Raw genomic sequence first — 23972 nt, 5'->3', positions numbered from 1 at the left:
TCGTTTGGGTCCAAATTCGTTTGACTGGGCCTAGAGATTTAATTAATTGTTGGATTCCCAAATTAAAAATTCCGAGCTGCTAATCTAATGTCACGAACCACGGTATGACAATTTAATGAAACCTTATATCATGACATTAATAGTTACTATCATAAAATTTTAATTTAAACTAGTCCAGCATTTATATTATAGTTATGACACACAATTTTTTATGTACATCTTAATGTTTTAATAGAATAATAATAACAAGGTTGAAAATTTAGATTATATAAGTAAAGTTAGAAAATTTTTGAAATATTTACTTTATACTACTATAGTATTAAAATATGTGTTAAATTTAGATAAGTACATTCATCGAATTAAAGAGAGGTATATTTGAAATTTATTAAAATCATTTAGAATCTATGTTGGAGGTTCAAATCTAGGTATAATTTAATATCTTAAATTAAGTTCTTCGAAATCACCATTAAAATTAATCTACTTTTATAGATCCTATTAGACTTACTCACCACAAACCTAATTTTCGTCATGTTTAATTTTTTGGTCACCTCTCCAACGGCTGGTTCAAATTTCGGAACACAATCCAATGATTCCAATCCACTCCAAATTCTTCTTCCAATTACATAGAAAAAAATTGGAATTACCAGCGGAAATTCAATCGGTAAGTAAGTTTGTTACTACTTTTTGTGGTGATCGTTACTCACCAGTCACCACAAACCTTACTTAGAAATAATATTAGGAAGAATATTATCCGCAAAACTTAATTATGTCACCGGTTAGGTAGGTGGAATATTATTAGCAAACCTTAATATTAGATGGAATATTATTAGCAATAATGAAGAAATCTATATATTCAAGACGTCATAACATGTTTGAGATTTTATGAATGTCTAGGACTAGTTATGATCTAGCCAAGACCTCATCGCTTGCTTTTAACGATGTAAATATATCAATTAGATATCAGTTAGTGCAAATAAGAGATTACATATCAAGAAATTCATGAATATAAATAAAGTATAGCTGCAAGCAGGATTCAAAACAGATAGGTTTATTAAATAAATACATGGATACAAATAAATAAAAAAGTAGGGGTTCAAAACAGATAAGTGTAGTAAATAGTTGGATAGGGTGAAATACAAATTCCCAGAAACCTTGCAAACCTAGTCTTTTTGAAATCCTTGGGTTGGAATGTGGAATATCATTAAATCCAACTCATGTGATGATTTCTTGCTAATACCCCTGAAAGATAGATCATTGAACATATCAAAAAACACAATCATCCTAAATATGTTTATGAGCTACCTAATAAAAAATGTCTAGCTAAATGAACTTGACTAACCTTATAACAGTCGAACGTTAAGGACTCGGCCATACTCTTCAATCTGTTCCATCTGGATATCTTGGACACACTCGAGAAGAGATGGGTTTGCACCATCGATCTCAATCATTTCAAGTGTTAATATGTGTCCAATATCATTTGGAATCTCATCTAGTTCAGCACAACGTTTGAGCACTAGGCGCTTCAGTGATAGGAACCGGTATTTGTCAGTAAACCAATTCTCTAAATCACATTCCTCAATTAGCAAATATTCCAGATTAACAAACTGTTCTGCTTCATCATCTTCATCACTCTCTTCAAAAGTGTCCCATGTATGGCCTTCAAATGCATGATCTTTCAATTTGAGCACTTGAAGAAGGGGCAAATCCGCAATAGCTTTCATATCTTCCCAAGGAAATCGCCAACCACTCAACTTTAACTTTTTTAGCGTCTTTGGGAAAACAGGCTTAGCTTTTAGCTGAAGAAGAGAACCATTCGTCACAACTAGAGTCAGCTTCTCAAGTTGAGACAAAAGAACAAGATTGTGAAGCTGATAGTCTTGTTGATATATGTCTCCAAAATAAGTGATTGACAGTTTTACCACATTGCAAATCATTTTCATCATCTCTTTTGTACATATCAGCTTCTTCACCACACATAGTGTGTGCAGCTCCTTCATAGCAGCAGAAGAAGTTGCTTCTTCTGGATTTGGCAAGAGATCGAAAAAGGATACAAGATGAGTCAAAAGTGGCATCATCCAGATCTCCAATGGTAGATATACCTCATCCATTGAGAAGCGCCTCAATCTCTTGCTCGGACGAATAATCAAAGATCGCAGATTATGAAGTTTTTATATGGCTGATGGAACCTGCATTGGACATCCGAAAGCGAGGTACCTCAAGTGAAAGAGGTCAAACACTGAAGCAGGGAGTGGGTAGGCATCAGTATCGACCACATCCAACACCCTCAGCAATTTGAACTTGCGCAGACCGCGTAATGAGCTTTGATTAGGTTGGAAGCTTATAACAGAACGCAGCGTTGAGGCATACGCTCTTGCAACCTCCCTCAGATCAAGATGAGAATTACTGAGCCGTCGCTCATAATTCTCATCTATGGCCTTAATATTGCACAAGTCACGTAGCAAACCATGGACAGTGTAACTTTTGATTTTGCCATTGGACTTTCTGGCCTTCACTAAAATCAGGCTCTGCCTCTCGAGATCAATCAAATATTGTTCAGCCTCCATTTCATTTTTCACAAATCCTTCAGCCACCAATAACTTGATAAGCATGGAGACCCGAATTTCATAATCTTCAGGGAAGCCACACATGTATAAGAAACAAGGCCTCAAATGACGAGGCAAGTGAGTATAGCTCAATAACATTCTCTTCTGAAACTCCGCGTCTTCCAAGATAAATGAACGTATTTTTTGAGCAAGTTCCTCCCATGAGGACTGAGTCTGATTTGTTTGAGACAATATACGAGCAGCTACCACGATTGCAAGGGGAAGCCCCTTACAAGCTTTTGCAATATCCTTTCCGATCTTCTCCAACTCAGATGGACATTCTTTGCTACCAAACACCTTTTGCTTCAGCAGACACCAACTTTGATGATCATCCAAGAGAGGCAGAGTGTAAGAATATATGGCACGGAGATGGTGGGTAGAATTAACCACTTCCTCAATCCTTGTGGTTATGATAATCCGACTCCCGTCACGCTTGTTTGGGTCGCCAAATGCCTTCCTTATGTCGTCCCAAGCCTTTGCACTCCACAGATCATCCACCACTATCAGGTACTTCTTCAACGTCAAGATTTATTTAAATTATATTTAAATATTTAAATAAATTATATTTAATTAATGACGTTAGAAGCAAATTATATTTAAATTTATTTGCTATAACTCACTATTAGTTATACATATTTATAGAAGTAAATACCCAAAAAAAAAAAAAAATCAAAATTGGTAAATTTCGCCACAATAATATAGTATTATAGAATACATAAAATATTTTATTGACAATGATAATGATAAATAGAATAAAAATAATCCATATCACTAGATATATGAGTAATAATTTTATCGTACCAATGATTATATAGATGTGCATTATAATAATTTAAATATATTACAATAAATTTGATTTTCAAAATATTAATAAAATGTCAATATATTTTATTAAAGTATAAATTATAAGTATATATTACAATTACTATTTTTTTTTTTTGCATATTAATTTTTTTAATAAAAGGATATTAAGTTGGATATTTGTGTATATAGACAAAATAAAAAATGAATAATTTATCAAAATTTAATGGCATTTGATTGCATGAGATTGTAAATGGGGATAGCATAATACTCCATCCGTTCCATCTGTCCCTATTAGGAGTCACACTTTGACCGGGCACGGCTTTAAGAAATGTAAAGAAAAGTTGGTTGAAAAATTTAGTGGAATGTGGGAGCAATTTTTTTTTATATTGGTTTTATAATAAAATGTGAGTGAATTGAGTTAGTAGAATGTGGGACCTACTTACTATTTATGGTAAAAATGAAGTATGACTCTTAATTGGGGACGGACCGAAATGAAAAAGTGTGACTCTTAATCAGGGACGGAGGTAGTATTCTCTAACCCTCAACCAAAGAACGAGGTCCTCGTCATCTCCAGAGCCAATCAAATCACAGAGGCAAATCAGTCGTAAATCGTAATGCACATTGAATCACTCCCCACGTTCAATGAAACTGGATCGGGTCTCTACTCCACTCCTACTCTACCTACACACAACAAAATAAAATAGGGATATTGGCATTTAATATCATGAAACTTTCAAAAAGTTGGATTTTTCCCACGAACTTTAAAATTGGCAAATAATATCACGAACTTTACCTCTTGTTTGTTTTTTCCCACGAATGAAAAAATTCTTCAAATAAACGGATTTCTTTTCGTAAGTTCTCAACAACAATTTTGAGAGCTTCAAGTTTTTCAATCTTTGAAGATAGTTTTTCTTGAAGCACATCCTCCAAAATTGTTCTTCAATCTATTAAAATAACATGAATTTTTTCATTCGTGGGAAAAAACAAACAAGAGGTAAAGTTCGTGATATTATTTGCCAATTTTAAAGTTCGTGAGAAAAACCCAACTTTTTGAAAGTTTCGTGATATTAGATGCCAATATCCCAATAAAATAAGATAATAACTATGGGCAATTTTAATAAGTGATGATTGATTATTTTATTTTGTTGTGGGTGTAGAGTAGGAATTGTGGAGCAGGGGATCTGCTCCGTTATTAAAAAGAAAAAAAAAGAAAGTAGAGAAGAGAGAAAGGGTAAAGGTTATACTACTATATATAAATTTTTCATATAAATATGATACATTGTCATTTGAGAATGATGTATTATCAAATGTATTACAAAATAGGTGATCCTCGCACAATAACTCCCAAACAGTTTAAACAAAAAAAAAATGCCACCTAAATAAATAAGAGGCCCAAAAATATCATTTTGATCCTTATAATCGGCCCAACTAAAAACAAAAGCTGGCCCAACACTGTATAAATACACAAATGTGAAAGAAGATACAGAATTAGAAACAAGGAGTCAAGAGGATGATGCTTCTCCAGAAGTGCAGGTTCGAACCATTGTAACCTTGTGTTTATGAATTTGGGATCTGAAAAATCATCGAAGCCAAAGATGGAACAAATTAAAAAGACAATCACCCTGAAATTATCAATAATGGAGTATGAGATTGCCTAATAAAAGTTGATCTAAATGAACTTGGCTAACCTTATAGTTCTCGAACTTCAAGGTCTATTCGATCATTTCTGTTAATACGTTCTTGCTGGATCTCTCGGGCACACTTGAGAAGAGATAGGTTTGCACGATCAACCTCAATTAGTAGAATATCTAATGTGCGTGCAATGGCATTTGGAATCTTATTCAGCTTACGACAACCTTTAAGCACTAGGTGCTTCAGTCGTGAGAAGTGGTGTTCTTTTACAACCCAATTCTCTAAATCAGATTCCTCAATTACCAAATAACGCAGTTCAGCAAACACTTTTCCTTCGTCCACGAACTCTTCATCACTGTACTCATCAGTGTCCCATGTATCGCCTTCAAAGGCATGATCTCTCAGTTTGAGCACTTCAAGTTTGGGCAGAGCTGCAATAGCTCTCATATCCTCCCAAGGAAATCGCCAACCACTCAAGGTTAACTTTTCCAGTCTCTTTGGGAAAACAGGCTTCGCTTTTTGCTGAAGGAGAGAACCTTTCGTCACAACTAGTGTCAGCTTCTCAAGTTTAGACAGGAGAACAAGATTCTCAAGCTGATAGTCTTGTTGATATTTGTCTCCAAAATAAGTGATTGCCAGCTTTTCCACATTGCAAATCACTTTCATCATCTCTTCTGTACATATCAACTTCTTCACCACACACAGTGTGTGAAGCTCCTTCAGAGTAGAAACCGCACCCTCTGGATGTGGCACAGGATCAAAAAGGGAGACGAGATGCGTCAGAAGTGGCATCATCCAGATCTCTAACGGAAGATATGCCGCATCCATTGAGTTGTATATGTATTTCCTTGATCTTTTGCTGGGACGGATGATCAAAGATCGAAGATTCTGAAGCCTGGATATGGCCGATGGAACCTCCATTGGACATCCGAAAGCAAGGTACCTCAAGTGAAAGAGGTCGAACACAGATGCAGGGAGTGCATAGGCATCAGTATCCACCACATCCAACACCCTCAGCAATTTGAACTTGCGCAGACCGCGTAATGAGCTTTCATTACGTTGGAAGCTTATAATGGTACGGAGCGTTGAGGCATACCCTCTTGCAACCTCCCTTAGATCAAGATGAGAGTTACTGAGCCGTCGCTCATAATTCTCATCTATCGCCTTTATTTTGAACACGTCACGTACCAAGTCATGGACAATGCAACTTTTGATTTCATAGCCATCGGACTTGATGGACGTGGTGGAAGCCAGATTTTTGCTCACGATTTCCTTCACATATTGTTCAGCGCCCCATTGATCTTTAACAAATCCTTCAGCCACCCATAACTTGACAAGCATGGAGACGCGAATTTCATAATCGTCATGGAAGCCACACATGTATAAGAAACAAGACCTCAAACGACGAGGCAAATCAGCATAACTCAAAGACATTGTATATTGGAACTGTGCGTCTTCCACGATAAGTGAACGCATGTTTGGAGCAAGTTCCTCCCATGAGGATTGAGTCTGACATGTTTGAGACAATATACGAGCAGCTATCATAACTGCAAGGGGAAGCCCCTTACAAGCTTTTGCAATATCCTTTCCGATCTTCTCCAACTCAGATGGACATTCTTTGCTACCAAACACCTTTTGCTTCAGCAGACACCAACTTACATGCTCATCCATGAGATCCATCCTGTGAGCATCAGTGGAATAAATGGAATAAAAAACCACACGGTCATCTCTTGAGGTAATCATAAACCAACTCCGGTTACACATATCTTCCTTGTTGAATATGATGCGTATCTCGCGCCAAGCTTTCTCACTCCATAGATCATCCACCACAATCAGGCACTTGTTCAAAGTAATGATTTCGCGTAATTTGTCTTCCGTGGTGACACAATCATCCAAAAGTCCTGTTTCGACTTGTTTCTCCAAGGAAAATAAGAGCTCTGCATACACATTCTGGATTTGATAATTCTGGGACAGAGTGATCCAGGCACGAACAGGGTAGTGGTTGACAACTTGGTCATCTTCAAAAACAGCTCTGGCCAGAGTTGTCTTTCCAATACCTCCCATCCCCGTGATTGGGATAATGTCATTGTCCGTTTGGTTTTCTAAGAGCAAAACTCTTAATTTGTCGACCTGCTCCTCCAGACCAACAGCAGCTGGCGTGGGTGTTGGAGATGACTCGAGAAGCATCTTATTCCTATCGACAGCTGGTGCGGGCGTTGGAGATGACTGCACCTCTTCAGCAATGGAGTTCAATTCCTCCATCGCCATATTCAGCTCACCTAAATCATACTCAATATCCGTAGCAGAAGGTGATCGGATATGCTCGTGCATCCAATGCTCGATTACATCCTCTGCTTCATTAGCTGCATCTCTGATTCTTGATTCCAACCTGCTGCCTTCCTCCTTAAACTTTTCAACAAATTCACGCAAGGAAACTACTTTTTGTTGGAGCCTGTAAATCTGTTCTTTTCCTTTGAGAGAAAGGGGGTATTCACTATATCTGTAAAATAGGATCTGATCTATTGTTTCATCTAGTGAACCGAGAACAGCATAAGCCATCTCTTACATGAGGAGGCAAGCAAGAATTTGAAACAATTTGGAAGAAAAATATGGAATGTTTGATGATAAGACTGAAACAATTTGGAAGATTTATATGATATCAACAATTTGTATGAGAAGGAATTTATGGATTGCAATAGCTTTCACAAGTTCACTGTCACTGTACATCTGAGCATTACATTTCTATATAAGTACTTGAACAGCTAATATATTCGTACATATTAAAACATAGGACCCGTTTGATATGAAACGTGAGATATGAGAAGATACGTAAAATAAGATAAGATACACGGACTTTATATTAAGGTACGCAGAGATAATGTTTTTTTTCGTTGTTATTTAATATAAAAGAAATTATCTAAATTTGTATTATTTAAATAACAGTGATTTAACTTGACAAATTAATAGATTGCATAAACTGATAAACATTGTTAAAATTATAATTTTGTCAAGATTGAGGCGGATCTTTATTTTATATTAGGCTTTGAGAAGCTTAAATATGAAACGAAATAATAAAAAATATTTATGTATAATTCTCTATCTCAGTATTACTATCTTATCAAATATCTCCTTACTATAAATTTTGTTTGTATCACAGCAACCAACATGTAATATGAACCCATTTATTAAGCTATGGAGTGCTACATATGTACAAATATACACATTTTATTTTTTATCAGTCTATGAAAAATATCTTGACAGTAGAATATACGCATTTTAATGCAACAAGATGATATGCATGATGCATCGCTATTGGGGAATATTTCACATGCTCGAAATAAAATAACTAAAACTGGAAATTATATTATACGTGGAGCAATATTTATATGTAATTAATTTTTATATATTGGTAATCACTAATCAGAGATGCTGTTATTACCAACGGCCTACCCCAATATTTTAATAGTCTTTAATTACTATGCATTTTAACAACTGGCATCGAATATTGTAAATATTTCACATGGTAGTCATGATATACAGAAATCATTCATACATCTATTTTTATGTGTAACAATAAAATTTCCCATTTACTGTGTATTACTTCTTCTCTAATTCTTTCCGACTAATTAAGGCCCAGTCTTTTTTATAAGATTATAAAACTAATTAAGGCCCAATCTTTTTTAATCAAATAATTTATTTTCAGGGCCAAACCCAAATTGAAGTCTTCTTCCCCATTACTCCACCATCTCATTCCTTCACTTTCATAAATGATGTGGCTTTGGGGCGAAATTGTTATGAAATTAGTTGAAATCAAAATGCATCCTATGAAAACAAAAAACTGTAATGGAGTATATAGAAGTACCGAATGAAATTAAAAGCTACTCCCTATCTTAATAATTTAGTGTAAAATCTCTAGATGTGTCCAATTGGAAGTTGTCAAATGAGAATTACATTTAAATATGAATGCGTGAAGTGGGATGATACCCTATTTGTCAGTTGACTTATAAAATGGTTTTGTGTCTCTATTTAATAGTTTATACAAGTTGGATTCATATTCCACTAACTTATTCAACTCACTTTTTTTTATATTTTTAAAAATTTATATCATAACTAAATAGAACTTATAATCCAGGACGGAGGGAGTATGTTACATAGGAGTACTACTTTATTAATATAAGCATCATCCCTATAATGCACTTTTAGACTGCTACAAATTACCATTTTAGAAGTTAGTCAGGCCCATTCTCAAGTGGTTCTAAGGCCCATCTCTGATACTATTATGCAAAACAACCAAGATACGTAGTACTCCCTCCGTCCGCCATTAGGAGTCTCATTCATGGGCGGCACGAGTTTTAAGAAATGTTAAGAAAAGTGGGTGAAAAAAAGTTAGTGAAATAGGGGTCCCACTTGTTTATATTAGTTTTAAATGAAATGTGAGTGTAATGAGTTAGTGGAAGGTGAGACCCTATTACCATTTATGACATAAATGAACCGGGACTCCTATTCACGGACGGACTAAAATGGAAAAACGGGACTCCTGTTCGCAGACAGAGGGAGTATAAAATTTGTATTCTCACTAGTAAATTTAAGGGAAGGTGCAAATGAAAGAAGTAAAATAAAGTAATTACATATTTATTATTATATCTACTGTAACACTTTTTCAAATTAATACAGCATGTATATGTAAAGAAGTACCCATTTTAATGATAATGAAGGAGTACAAATGCAAATTTTAAACATGACAGTTAAAAAGGTGACCTTGTGATGTTTTTCATCTTTGTCTTGGTCAATGGTATAAATGAGACAAAAGAAGTACTACTATAAATTTATTTCTCAAATAAAAATATACTTTTCGGATGACACTAAATTTTAGTAACTTACAATTTGTTAAGTAAGAAAGATATTGAATGTAGACTATTTTTATGGGAAAATCCAAAATGAGAGACCATCTATTTTTTGGGATAGATGGAGTATTAATAATTATTATTGCATCACCTTTTTATTGGCAAATTAATTTAAATTTAAAATCGCATCATGGTGGGCTTGAATGCAAGACCTTAGGCATCGGGTATTAACCACTTTGGGCCAACTCACACACACACTATTTCATTTTACTTCACAGTAAATAAATAAATTCCATTAATAAATCATAATTAATGTGTTTGGCTGAACTTATTTTTGAGAACTTATAAACTCCATAAACTAATTATAGGTTACTCCTCAATAACTTAAATCATAATTAAGGTGTTTGTTTAAATGTGAATTTGCATTTATTAGTTATGAATTAGATTAATGTAGCTGTTATGAATTAGTCAGCCGTGAATCCGTGATTAAGGTAACGTGCTAAAGCGGGTCACCCCGATTTGTTTAATAATTATATTTAAATACTATAAATGAGAAAAGTGAGATGGGGTCATATTCTAATGCTTATAGCACCCTAATCCAAAATCAAGATCAAATCTTCATTCTTAGATTTTAAAATTAGTGGACGAGATTAAATCTTACGAATCTCAATAAATAGTAGACAAAATATCAACAAAAGGGTAATATCGTCATTATGTTATCATATGATATTTTTCGTGAAAGTTTTTTTATATCAACATACTGTATTACAAATATGAACAATATGACATAAGAACATCAACACTAGTACAAGAAAATATCAACACATATTTATTGAGATTTTACATGGTTTTATTGAGATTTTTTGATGTATTTGTTGATAAAAATTTGGTTATCAACATTTCCGAAAACTAAAATAAAAAATATCAAATTTCATCACCCGAACGTCGTCGGAACATATGCAATTGAGATCTCATTGGAATCCTTATAAAACTATCTTTAATTTGATATGTTTTTTGTGAAAAAAATAATTTAAATCGGGAGAGTTACGTAAATTTAAAGTTTTAAGGTGATTTTAATGATAGAGAATTGACATTAATACCCTCTAATTTTATTATTAATTTTCTTAATTAAAAATATAATCCATGTGACATTATTTCAACCACTAGATCTTCTAATCTGATGGCTAAAATTTAGTCTTAGTTTGAGATTGCTTATTAGTCAGCAATTGATCATTCTCCGGTAAGAGGATACTTAATCATGATAAGTAACGTATTAATGAAGATTAATGTAGTGGTTTTGAATTAGTCAGTCGAAATTAAGCTACCTCTCTGACTTGAGAATGGTGGTTGTTTTATTTCCTCCAATTTATCTTTTGTAGTAACGTGTTAATCCCTAATTTTAGGGATCACTTCAATTTGTTTAATGTTAACAAGTTGGATTAGTTTTTATATGCTCTCTTTACAAGTAAACTTTGTCAGATTATTAAATAAATAATGATTCCGATCAAGAAATTTTTTCAAAAACTATATTATGAGGATGTTTCTATCATTATGTGCAGCGATGGTGTTGAGTGAGTATATAAATTCAGAATTGCATAATGATCTATCTATTATCAAAAGATGCAGAGAATAGTTATAGATATAAATATGCATTGTTGTGTACACTAAAGGATAAACAAATAATTTAATCAAAGAGGAAATAGTACTTAAAATATATTAGTAGAAAATTAAAATATACATATTTTATAAGAAAAGGTTGAAGGCATTAGTAATAATAAATGAAAAAAAAACGAGTAGTTCAATCAATGAATAGGACCGTTCCTAAAAATAAAACTTTAGGTGCTTAAAAATAGTATCACTGGGACATTTTGGCTTCTGGGGTACAGTTATACCCCTTTGTTCCCATATAGATCCGCCAGGGATATATACCCACTGTGATGCAATCAATTGACGACTATATGCTATATTGACAACTACAACTAATTTAAGACCATAATATTTTTTAAAGCTCTAGTGGTCTACAAATTGTCACGTGTAATTACATTTTATTGTTATTTAAATTTAAAAAGATAAGAAGAATTAACAAATTTAGGATTTTGGTCAAACCGTAAATATAGCGTATAAAAAATATCAATATGATGCATTGAGTATGTCAACACGATTTCGAATTGACATTTTATACATATTGTGTTGACATTTATTGATAGGTATGTTGATATTAAACTGCTTAGGAAAAAACACGAAAATTCAAGATTATTTTTCAAATTTTGACATCAAAACATATGTATGTAGGATCTCGTTGGAATCTTTATAAAATTATCTTTAATTTGATATATGTTGAGTGAAAATTTATTTTTAATTTGATATATGTTGAGTGAAAAAATAATTTAAATTAAGGTAGTTGCATTTAAAGTTTTGAGATATTTTTAAAAAGTTAGGTGTGAATTGAAATAAATACATTGATTGGCATTTTTAGGACTATATAGTTACTAGTATTATTTAAAGTGCAACATTATATACTCCGTAGTAATTAGTACTAGTATCATTTTATAGTATTTTATTTTGTAGAAAAAAGATGCTCAAATGGCATGAAGCGAATGCAGAGGGTCAGCACTAGTATCATAATTCCTCTGTTTAATTTTTCGGTAGCTTTGAATCTTTCATTACTGATCACAAACCCAATAGTTAATTCAAATATTTGATTCATATCTTTTATCCTTATTAATCATCTTCCAAATTGAAACAAATCTTGTTCTCCATCCATATCACCTTCCCCTGCTTGACTTGTAAAATCATATCTGTGTAATTAGCGATGGCTTATGCTGTTCTTCTTTCACTTACCCAAACACTCGACAGAATCCTGAGTTATAATGAACACCCCATTTCTGTGCATCGAAGACAACAGATCGAACAGCTCCTTCGCCAAGTCAAGCTCCTCCACAGATTCATCCCAAAGCTCCCGAGGGAGGCCAACAACTTTGAAACAAGGATCAGGGACGCTGCAAACGAAGCCGAGGACGTTATCGAGCATTTCATGCACGAGCACACTGCCTCCCGTAAAAAATCTACAGGTATTTTTCTGTATGATTTCTGCGAGCTCGATACTGTGGCGGATGAAATCAGCTCCATTGCGAAAGAGGCCGCTGCCATCAACACGGAGAGCTTGCAGCCCAGTAGTCGTCGCCCGGCCTCAACGCCCATACCTGCAGTTGACAGTTTCACGGTTGGCCTTGAAGAGGGATTTGAAAAAATAAGAGGTCTGCTCTGCGATGAATCACCCGAACACCAGATCATCCCTATCACGGGGATGGGCGGTCTTGGGAAGACCACACTCGCCAGGATGGTGTACCACGATCCGCTGGTAGTGGAGACGTTTCCTGTTCGTGCTTGGATCACTGTTTCACAAGATTATGACACCATTGATATTCTTGGAAATCTCCTACATTACTTGGAAAAGGAAGGCGAACGAGGACTAGCAAAAGATAGCGACTCAACGGTAGAAAAGATTTACAAAATATTGAGGGTGAAGAAGCACCTTATTGTATTTGATGATGTCTGGAGTGGAGATATATGGAACGATATGCGACATGTATTATACCACAATGATAATGGAAGTAGGATCGTGATAACAACGAGGATAACGAGTGTGGCTTCTTACATCAGCTCTGCAAGTCCTCTTCATGAGATGCAGTTTCTAAAACCAGATCAAAGCTGGAAGCTACTTAAGGAGAAGGTGTTTCCACAAAAAGACTGTCCGTCCGAGCTGCAGAAAGTCGGACAGGATATTGCAACAAAATGTAAGGGGCTGCCCCTTGCGATTATTCTTGTCGCAGGTGTCTTGTCCAACGTTAGGGAGACTCGAGAGTCATGGGAGAAAATTTTGGACGACGTGAATTCAGCTATTAATAAGAATGGGGAGTTTGATGAGATCATGTCTTTGAGTTATACTCATTTACCTCTGTATTTGAGGCCTTGTTTCTTATACATGGGCAGCTTCCCAGAAGATCATGAGATCCGAATCTCGAAGCTTATCAAGCTTTGGATAGCAGAAGGGATGGTGGAAAGTGAAAAGGAGGCTCAGGAATATGTCAATGACCTTATCATGAGAAGTCTGGTTTTGGTGACTTCGGTCAAGTCGAATGGGAAGGTCAAAAGTTGCAATATCCATGGTATGGTACGTGACTTGTGCAAAAGAAAAGCTCTGGATGATAATTACGAGCGAAGGCTCAGTAATTCTCGTATTGATCTAAGGGAGCTTGCAAGAGCGTACGCCTCGACCATGCGTTCTGTTGTGAGCTTCCGACCTAGTGGAAGCTCATTACGCGGTCTGCGCAAGTTCAAATTGCTGAGGGTGTTGGATGTGGTGGATACAGACGCCTATGCACTCCCTGCTTCTGTGTTTGAGCTATTTCACTTGAGGTACCTTGCTTTCGGATGTCCAATGGAGGTTCCATCAGCCATATCCAGACTTCAGAATCTTCGCATATTGATCATCCGTCCCAGCAAGAGATCAAGGAAATACAGATACTCAACAGATGAGGTATATCTACCATTAGAGATCTGGATGATGCGACGTTTGATGCATCTTATCTCTTTTTATGATCTTTTGCCAAATCCAGAAGGAGAAGCTTCGGCTCTAGAGAACCTGCTAACTTTGTCTGTGGTGAAAAAGTTGATATGTACAGAAGAGATGATGAAATTGATTTGCAATGTGAGAAAACTGGCAATCACTTATTTCGGAGACAAATACCAACAAGACTATAAGCTCCACAATCTTGTTCTTCTGCCTCAACTTGAGAAGCTGACACTAGTTGTGAAGAAAGGTTCTCTTCTTCAGGTAAAAGCTAAGCCTGTTTTCCCAGAGACACTAAGAAAGCTAACCTTGGGTGGTTGGCGATTTCCTTGGGAAGATATGAAAGCTATTGCCACTCTGCCGAATCTTCAAGTGCTCAAACTGAGAGATCATGCCTTTGAAGGACATACGTGGGACACTAACGAAGAGGCTGACGAGGAACAGTTTCCTAAACTGGAATACTTGCTAATTGAAGAATCTGATTTAGAAAGCTGGGTGACAGAAAAAGCCCACTTCCGAATACTGAAGCGACTAGTGCTTCATGGTTGTGGTAAACTAAGTGAGATTCCAGATGCCATTGGAGACATATCACCACTTGAACTGATTGAGGTTGATCATGCCAACAAATCCCTTGTAGAGTGTGTCCAAAGGATCCACAAGGAACAAAAGGAGGAATACGACAACAAACTTCTTCAAGTTCGAGTATTATGAGGTTAGTTCTTCCATCTCTTTTGTTTGCATCTTTGGAATTGGGATGTGGCTTTGATTATTCAGATTTCAAATCAAGGTTTATAAAACTGTCTGAGAAGATCATCGTACCCATTGGATTTTGTTTACTTTAGCTTATGTAGCAGCATTTCATGAGTCTCGATTATTCAGTGTTAACTTTTGTTTGTCTATTTATTCAGTTATTGATATGAATGTGAAATTTTACCAAAAAGCTAGTTTCGATGTAATCTGTAGCAGACACTGTACAAGTATCGAGTTACTTATTCATTGTTATGGTTTGTATTCAGTTTTATTTGTTAGCTAAATTATTCTGGAAATTTTGAGGGCAATTTCCTAAGGCATGTTAGTACTATCATTTTGGAACAGAATTTGAGCACTTTTAAGAATTTAAGTAATTTGGTTGTTTGGCCATAGATATTCATTTATTGCTCTTTATATTCACCAAATCTGGGTGTAATTGTATCTTCATTTTTTGAATTGGAGTATGATGTTTTTTTAATTAACTTAAGGAGATCAAATAATGTTTGGCTACCAGGTTTCTATCTGGGAACTTTATTTTTCGGTTAACCAAACGTGGCCTAAGTACTAGTTATCTCGTTTCACAATTTGATATTTGTCAAATTTGATTATCTCGGTATTTAGGGCTAAGACATGTGGAATTGAAGTTGCTGCTTTCCATTCGGGGGTTAGCAAACAGGCCCTTAGTGTAAATGAAGCAACGACTAACACAGCCACAATACAAACAACTTTTTATCATAATCTAGAGGCATGCAACTCTTGTTTGACATCAAACGTACAAACTGAGATCCACACCGTGAAATGAATAAATAATCATTCAACACAACAACGCAATGTGTTGCATTTCAACATACGAACAAAACATGCTCGATTATTTGAAGAACAGAAAACAGTTCAAGATAACAATGTGAAGAACAAATTGTAGTGCAGCAGTTCCCTGCAAATAAATGCAAACCAACCGAAACAATATCGAAAGGAGTCTTGAAATGTGACATGCTGAGATGTATGCTGCAAAGACAAGTGACAACAGAGAATAAACAAACTATATGTAAGGATAAATTACCTGTCAAGTTTAACAACACTTGATCATTCAGTGTGATGACGAGGAAAGATGAAGAGCGTGAATTCCGAGCCTCCATCTCTCTTTAACTTAGAAATGGTTTTGGCAGATGTAACTGCACTCCTGCTAGTAGACAGCTCCAACGTTTCGAAGCTTGATATGTCAGCAAGCTGAACTGGAATTTCACGAAGCTTGTCGCAGTCCTTGAGCACGAGGCTTCTAAGCTTGGGGTAGTGATGGGAAGAAGCCTTCCAACAAGCCAAATCTGTTTTCTCAATGTGCATAGTCTCGAGAGAGTGAAAACCTCCATCTTCTACCTCCCAAGTGTGCCCAACAAATGCATGATCTCTAAGCTTGAGCACCTCAAGTTTCTCCAGCAATCCGAGGGTGGACATATGTTCCCAACCGAGGAAAGTAGCACAGATTGTGAGGCTGGTAAGGCCACACGGGAACTGATCGTATCGAGGAAGACAACCCAATGCCCCTTCCCTCCGTTGGTCAGGATATATATCATTCACAAGTTTCAGCTTTCCAAGTTTTCTCATTTCCTTCAAACTATCGATAGAGCCTGTCTTTCTGCCAAAAAGCAAGGCTAGTCGCCCACGGATGCCCAGCTTCTTCAAATTAGGCGCTTGATGAGGAAGTTCCTCAGTGCAACTCTCCACTGAGATCAACCCGAGGGTTTGAAGCTCTGTACTCTGTTTGTCACTGTTAACCGACACGGGCAAGGTAGCAGAGGCATTTGTCTTGAAATGCCTAAGGCGCTTCATCTTCCATATGTCAGCTTTAACTTGAAGCGTACGAGATTTGGTGATGACTATAAGAGTTTGTATGTTCCAAAGCTGGTTGAACTTTGAAGGAAGGATTGACAGCTCAGACGAAAAGGCAATGTACCTCAGATGAAACAGATTATAGAGATCACTGTCAATCTTGGTGAACTTGAGAGGCAGAATATCCAAGACTCTGACCAATTTGAAGGCTTCAGTGATGTTTGTGCTGTTTTCAGGAGACACGACATAGTTAGTCTTGGAAAAACAAACAAATGAGCGGACACGAGGACCAAAAGGTCTTGATGAAACGAAGCTCAGGCAATCGGAATGAATGGAAAGACGGCGACATGTTTCTTTGCTGGAGAGTGGAGGTTCACATTGCCCGTCTCCTTTGTACACGATTTCTTGGAGAAAATATTCTTCATTAGCTTCCCCGGGGCAGTTATCATACTCTAGTAAAGTATCATGGATCTGGCATGATTTAAGCTTACCATCAGATTTGAACCTGACAGTTACGACTAATTTTCTACTGATAAGATCATACAAGTACTTCTCTCCAGTTTCCTCCAAGCTGCAGCCAGACTGTTGTTGCACGAAGCCTTCTGTAATCCACAAGCGGATCAATTTTGATACCAATATTTCATGGTGTTTTGGGAACAAGAGAAAGTAAAGCAAGCACGGGCGCAAGTGGTGAGGTATATTGTCATAACTCAGATATATGAATCTAGACAAGTGCAGTGCAAAGCTTGGCATCCTATGAGTATATGAGCGCAACTGGTTTCTCACTTTGATCCAATAGTACTTTATATTTCTATCTGTGACTGAATAGCTCTCAAGGATGCGTCCTATGATTGATACTGTCTTTGGCATTCTCGCACAAAGAAATGCGATTTCTTGTCCGACATCTACCAACTCAGGAGGGCAGTCCAGCTTTCCCAGTGCCTCCCACCGCAACCTCCCCCAGACATCTTCATCTGTAGCGAAACCATAAATGGTGAAAAGATTCGGATTCCTATCCACCTTTTTCACATCCGAATCATAAGTGGTGATCAAAACTTTGCCTTTTGTATTGTGAAATGGCAGAGCCACGCTAAGTCTTTCCCAATCAGAAATGTCTACATTATCCATGACAATCAGGAAAGTTTGGTTGTGGAGACGAGCAGCAACCGTATCAGCTAATTCTTTGGCACTCGTATCCTCGTCAACTCTAATGCTCAACTCTTTGAGGATGTCGATACACATTTGTTCAGCTGTGAGACTGTATGTAATAGTGAGCCATATACGGGTGGGAAACTTGTAGAGGATATGTTGCTCGTTAAAAATCTGCCGTGCCAGTATCTGCATTCCACAACCAGTTGTATCTATAAGCGGAATTACATCTAGATAGTCTGTTTCGCAACTCAGACGATGCACGAGTTCTTCCTTCTGAACTTCGGGAATTTCTGCATCTTTCCTTTTTGGTGGTTGAGCCTGTTTCAAAGTTGGATATTTTTATTAGCAAATGTTATTGTGAAATGGACATAACAGTCATCGACATTGTAATACGTTGTAAACATTTGCCAAAGCCAACAAAGAAGGTGTTGAATTTCATTTATGTATTTGAACGTAAAGTAGTAGTAGTACTACTATAAAAAAATATATGAAATTTTTCAGTTTAGCTTTTTCGATGTGATCCCAATTCTTATGGTCTTTATTGATACTCAATAACGAAACCAACTAAATAACAATTCAAACTCATATAAATTTACTAAATATCAAAACACAATCAAATAGCATACAGAGCTACTACTATTATTCATATTCTAAAAAGATGAGCTGACCTCAGTTATTATGCGTTCGTCTTCGACGTAGATAATGGTTTTCTCTCTGAAGCGATCAACCATGGCTTTGACCTCCTCGAAATGTTTGCAAGTTGCATTGAGACTGCCAGCTTTATCCCAGAATCTAAAGAAACGAGTCTTTTGATTCTTCTCGATGGTCTTTGCGATCAAGACATCAATCATGTCTTGCACATCATAAACAACATCTTGAACCTCCTTCGCAATCCGCTTTGCTTCAGAGGAATCTTCTTCATAGTACCCCGCCATTTCCCTTCTTCTCCGCTTCTCGACTGTCTCCCTTAGGAAGGCTATGAACACGGGGAGATCCCTTAGAAGATTCTCGATGTTTCCCCTCGTCTCGTCGTCTTTGGTTAGACCGGGGCGGTTTACTAGTAGCTCCTTGATGTTCTCAACCAGCAATTCCGTTGCCGTATCCTCCATCTCTCTCTCTCTCAATTAGCCATTGGAAATATTCCAATTGCAAGGAGTAGTATTTTTTAGTTCTCAAATGTCACCTATGTCATGCATGTGTGGTGTATTTCATAAAGTCTTTCTATTGAAAGAGTATACTAGTTCAAATCTCACTTATTGGATATCTATTGTACTCCTTCTATCTATAAAAAATAGTCTCATTTGTGGACGGCTCGGGTTTTATGAGATACTCCCTCCGTCCGTTATTAGGAGTCTCATTCATGGACGGCACAGATTTTAAGAAATGTTAGTTTTAAATGAAATGTGAGTGTAATGAGTTAGTGGAAGGTGGGACCCTATTACCATTTATGGCATAAGTGAACCGGGACTCCTATTCGCGGACGGACTAAAATGAAAAAACAGGACTCTTATTTGCGGACAGAGGGAGTATTGGTAAGATAAATGAGTAGAGGAAAACTGAAAAAAGTAAGAGAAAGGAGAGAAAAAATAAGAAAGAGAAGAAGAAAAAATAGGTAAAATATGAATGAAGGTTTCTATTTTTGATATGTAGTACTCCCTCCCCGTCCCCAGATAAGTGAGCACAAACTTTTCGGCACGGAATTTAAGACAATAGGGTTTTGTTAGGTCATTGTTAATAAATGAATTAGGTCAAGCTACCTTGGTATTCGGCATGATATATCTTTACTGGTTTAAATTAATCATTATAGATGCGCCATTTTACTTCCATAAAATAAATTAATGTTATTACTAGCAATTAAAACTAGTTCCATCCATCCCAAAATCGTCCCAAGGCCCATCTGAAGATATAATTGTTATACTACTCACCACCAAAGGGGAGCACCAGCCACTAGTCCTTCCACAGTTAAAGTCATAATGAGCTTATTATGTAAAATAACAATATATTAAAAAAACGTTAGTGAAAAATTATAAATACTGAAGTAGTATATAAAAAGCCTAACAAAAGTCGATTTAAATGAGCTTAACTGGCTAACCTTATAATTCTAGAACTTCAAGGTCTATGTAACACTCCCTCTGTTCCATAATAGTATAGTCATTTTTTCGTTTTGGTACGTTCCATATTAGTGGAGTCATTTCCCCTTTTAATAAAAGTCAACATATTTTTTCCACTTACTTTACTCTCTCTTATTGATACGACCCCACGTGGAGGACCCATGACGAGATCCATGGCGAGGCTGCTACATGAGGGACTCTCTACTTTCATTCAAAAGGCCAAGTGGGAGGAGTTTATGAAGACCGAGGAGCACGAGATGAGGAACGTGCTGAAAGACGAAGGCTGGGAGTATCCACTCGACCGGGTGGATTCTGACGCTCTACAACACCCGGCCGGGTACCATTCGCTGGAAGCGCCAAAGCAATGCTGCTCCACCCGGCCGGGTACCAAAACAACCACCCGGGTGGCCTGTTTAGAAGCATGTGGGAGTCAGGCAAGTCCACCCATCTGGGTGGCCTTTGGTCAATCAGATCACCCGGTCGGGTGAAACGTCGAAGGAAGCCAGGAGTCAGGGAGAAGTACCCGACCGACCGGGTGGCTTAGCATCCCAAAGTCCACCCGGCCGGGTAGAGTGACGCAACACTAGATTTTGTGGTCCTCTTCCTTGAATTTTGGACCTTACTATAAAAAGCTTCTTTTATCATTTTATTCCTTATTTGTTGATTGAAAATATATGCTCCAGAGACTTGTTCCTCTTGAAGAGGATTCCTATCCAATTCCTAGTTATAGGTTGTTTGAATTCATCAATTCTTAGTGAAACATGGATCAAGTAGAGGTATATTTTGAGGATTGTGATTTTCCTTGAAGGCTTAGCCATGGATGCTTGTTAGTATGTAACTAGGTTGTTTGAATTCATCAATTCTTAGTGAAACATGGATCAAGTAGAGGTATATTTTGAGGATTGTGATTTTCCTTGAAGGCTTAGCCATGGATGCTTTTTAGTATGGTGTAAGTATTTTAGCTTATTCCATCAATAACAACTCATCTTCCTTCTTTTAGCTTAGATTCATTGATTATTATTGGATCAATATTTAATCTTTGATTACTTTGGAAATTGAAAACCATCTCACAAAAATATTGATAGATCAAACATCATCAAAGCATATTTTCTTGAGAAATTGATCTTAAATTACTTTGATCCATATCACTATAGTACATTTTTAGACTGCTACACACATTTTAAAAAGTTAGTCAGGCCCATTCTCATGTGGTTCTAAGGCCCATCTCTGATACTATTATGCAAAACAAACAAGATACGGAGTAGTATAAAATTTGTATTCTCACTAGTAATAAATTTAAGGGAAGGTGCAAATGAAAGAAGTAAATAAAAGTAACTACATATTTATTATTTTTCATAAAATTCATTCTCTAATAGAAATGATATTTGATAAGGTATTATATTATTTTTTACCTCTTCTTCATACAAAAAGTAAATAGTTAATTATATAATTTGCTTTTTTAAATTTATTTTATTTTCCTGAAGTTCATACAATTACCTTCATGAGAAGTTAAAATGAGAATTATACCTTCCTTGGACATGTTTTTACTGCATCATCTTTCTATTTAGAAGGATTAAAACCAAACACACCCTTAAATTAAACCGAACTTTTAAGAAATTAAAATGGAACAAGAACTAAATAAAATTGAATGTGGGATGTGAAATGCTAGACCAACTGGATTAATAACTTATCTTCTAAGAGAAAGTTCTGGCTATATCGCCACCATAGGATTTTTACTATAAGATTAGAAAATTTATACCACATCCACAATTACTATGATGTAGTATACGATTATAGTTTAAATTAGAATTAATAGTTTAAAGGGATATTGGCATCTAATATGACGAAACTTTCAAAAAGTTGGGTTTTTCTCACGAACTTTAAAATTGGCAAATAATATCACGAACTTTTACCCCGTGTTTTAAAATTGGGTTCGATCCCATTTCAATTGCTAACTCAAATCATGTTCAAACATATAAATTGGCACTATTCGAGCTTAGTTAGACAACAAAAAATAGCCATTAATTATGAAAGGGGGATTGTTCGGCTATTTGAGATTTCTCTGCATTCGCGTCACATAGAATGTAGAGAAAAATGGAATGGATTGTATTATTTCCAATGTTGGGGTTTAAGTGGGCCTCTTCGTTTTATTTTCTTTATCATGCAGGTCCAACTAGAATTAGGCCCATTTGGAAACACGGGCTTTGCTTTAAGCCTGTCTTCCATTTAGGCCAGTAAAAGAACTTAAATGTGTTCTTCTAATATCATACTATTTCCGTCCACCAAAATTTGTCCCGCTTTTCTATTTCCACCCATCGACCAAAATTTGTCTCATTTTAATTTTATCATTTTTTATAGTGGACCTCATGTTCTACTAATTCATTTTCTACATTTTATTAACTAATTTTATTATAAAACTTTTTACCATTTTTGGTAGTGGAGGGCTAGGAAATATAGCATTTTCCGAGCACTTTTCCGAGCACAAATGGTGCTAGGCATATGCTTCCTCGGAATTTTTTCGGAGCACTTTTATTGTGCTAGGAAATATTTACGAGCGCATTTATTGTGCTAGGAAATTTTCGAGCACTTTAAAGTCATCCTAGCAAAATAGTACGAGCACTTTTATTGTGCTAGGAAACATTGGTGAAAAATATTTATTTATTTAGATATATATTGTTTAAATTAAATTTTCGACCACTAGGCTCATAAATTGGTGCTCGGAATTTTGTGCTAGGTAAAACATAGTTTTTTTTTAGTGATATATGCAATCTAACAATCCATGTGAATAACACTAATAAAGATATGGAGATTTTTTTTTCTTTCTTCTTATCCTTTCTTTTCTGCACATAATACCCATATCAAGCTTCACATGCATCATTCTATTGCTCTAAGTCTTCAAACCTTCAGAAATATTGACAAAGTTTTATGTCAACATCCTTGATTTTTCCACAGTGATCATGTCGGAATCCGTTTTGGCGGAATAAAGTACGATTAGAGATGAGAAAATATACCGAAATATCGGTTTATCACACTTATATCGCCAAAAACTATTGAAAGATCTTTCACAAGGCGAGATCTGATTTGTAACGATGTAGGATTAGATAATTGAGATACAAAATTCCTCTATGTTTTTGGTAATTGAGATAGTACCTTGTAAGTTGTAGTTACGATTTAAGATTATAAGTGGTTCTCTCATTTTATAATGAGATATTTCAAAATATGGAAGATAACAGTGTGGTGAAATGGATCTCTTATTTAGGAGGAGAGATTTGAGAATATGATATTAATTCAATTGAAATAGTACTTTTAGTTTTTTTTGGATTAAATTGGATAGCTTTGAGAATATGAAATCGGAACACGTGATTTTTTATTTTAGACAGTTATTGTGTACTTCTCCTTTTTTCTTTTTTTTTTTTTATTTTCACAAAATACATAAATTGACCAAATTACCTAACGGAACTTATTACGTGGGCTACGAGTTTTTTACAAAAATTAGAAAAGGATAATTACTTTTAAATTGGGATAAAAACAAACTTTCCATTAGAAATTAAGAATTTCCTTCAAAAAATACTATGCAGAATCTTATATATATTAGGAAAGTATATTTTCGAATTACTCCACAACAATTATGTGTACTACGTGTTTTTTTTAAATTAGAAAAGATTACCTTTAAATT

General features: G+C 35.8%; 5 protein-coding genes across 5 annotated transcripts in view; 2 read left to right on the top strand and 3 right to left on the bottom strand.

The window, feature by feature from the left end:
• Positions 1-2168: 2168 nt before the first annotated feature.
• LOC125214461 (putative late blight resistance protein homolog R1B-17) lies at positions 2169-3975 on the bottom strand. The gene is made up of 2 exons (XM_048115498.1): positions 3954-3975; positions 2169-3103 (listed from the first exon to the last, which is right to left on the bottom strand). The coding sequence occupies exons 1-2, from the start codon at positions 3973-3975 to the stop codon at positions 2169-2171; spliced, it is 957 nt and encodes a 318-aa protein (XP_047971455.1).
• Positions 3976-4634: 659 nt separating this feature from the next.
• On the bottom strand, positions 4635-7729 carry LOC125212434 (putative late blight resistance protein homolog R1B-14). The gene is made up of 2 exons (XM_048112606.1): positions 5096-7729; positions 4635-4979 (listed from the first exon to the last, which is right to left on the bottom strand). The coding sequence occupies exon 1, from the start codon at positions 7596-7598 to the stop codon at positions 5097-5099; it is 2502 nt and encodes an 833-aa protein (XP_047968563.1). The 5' UTR covers positions 7599-7729; the 3' UTR covers positions 4635-4979; position 5096.
• Positions 7730-12695: 4966 nt separating this feature from the next.
• On the top strand, positions 12696-15167 carry LOC125214450 (putative late blight resistance protein homolog R1B-14). Its single transcript, XM_048115481.1, has one exon. It carries the CDS (start codon positions 12696-12698, stop codon positions 15165-15167), a length of 2472 nt encoding a protein of 823 aa, XP_047971438.1.
• An 816-nt stretch (positions 15168-15983) lies between these two features.
• LOC125216304 (putative late blight resistance protein homolog R1C-3) lies at positions 15984-19335 on the bottom strand. Its single transcript, XM_048117985.1, has 2 exons — positions 18854-19335; positions 15984-18503 (listed from the first exon to the last, which is right to left on the bottom strand). The coding sequence occupies exons 1-2, from the start codon at positions 19292-19294 to the stop codon at positions 16290-16292; spliced, it is 2655 nt and encodes an 884-aa protein (XP_047973942.1). The 5' UTR covers positions 19295-19335; the 3' UTR covers positions 15984-16289.
• A 1122-nt stretch (positions 19336-20457) lies between these two features.
• LOC125214438 (putative late blight resistance protein homolog R1B-16) overlaps positions 20458-23972 on the top strand; it is a 5697-nt gene continuing 2182 nt past the window's right edge. The window contains exon 1 of the mRNA XM_048115460.1: positions 20458-20730. Within this exon, the coding sequence (XP_047971417.1) occupies positions 20458-20730 (273 nt within the window). The remainder of the gene's footprint in view (positions 20731-23972) is intronic.

This window comes from Salvia hispanica, chromosome 3, assembly GCF_023119035.1.
Source record: "Salvia hispanica cultivar TCC Black 2014 chromosome 3, UniMelb_Shisp_WGS_1.0, whole genome shotgun sequence".
Classification (NCBI taxonomy): domain Eukaryota; kingdom Viridiplantae; phylum Streptophyta; class Magnoliopsida; order Lamiales; family Lamiaceae; genus Salvia; species Salvia hispanica.
The sequence above is the reverse complement of the archived record's forward strand: the minus strand, read 5'-3'. Positions and strand labels throughout refer to the sequence as shown.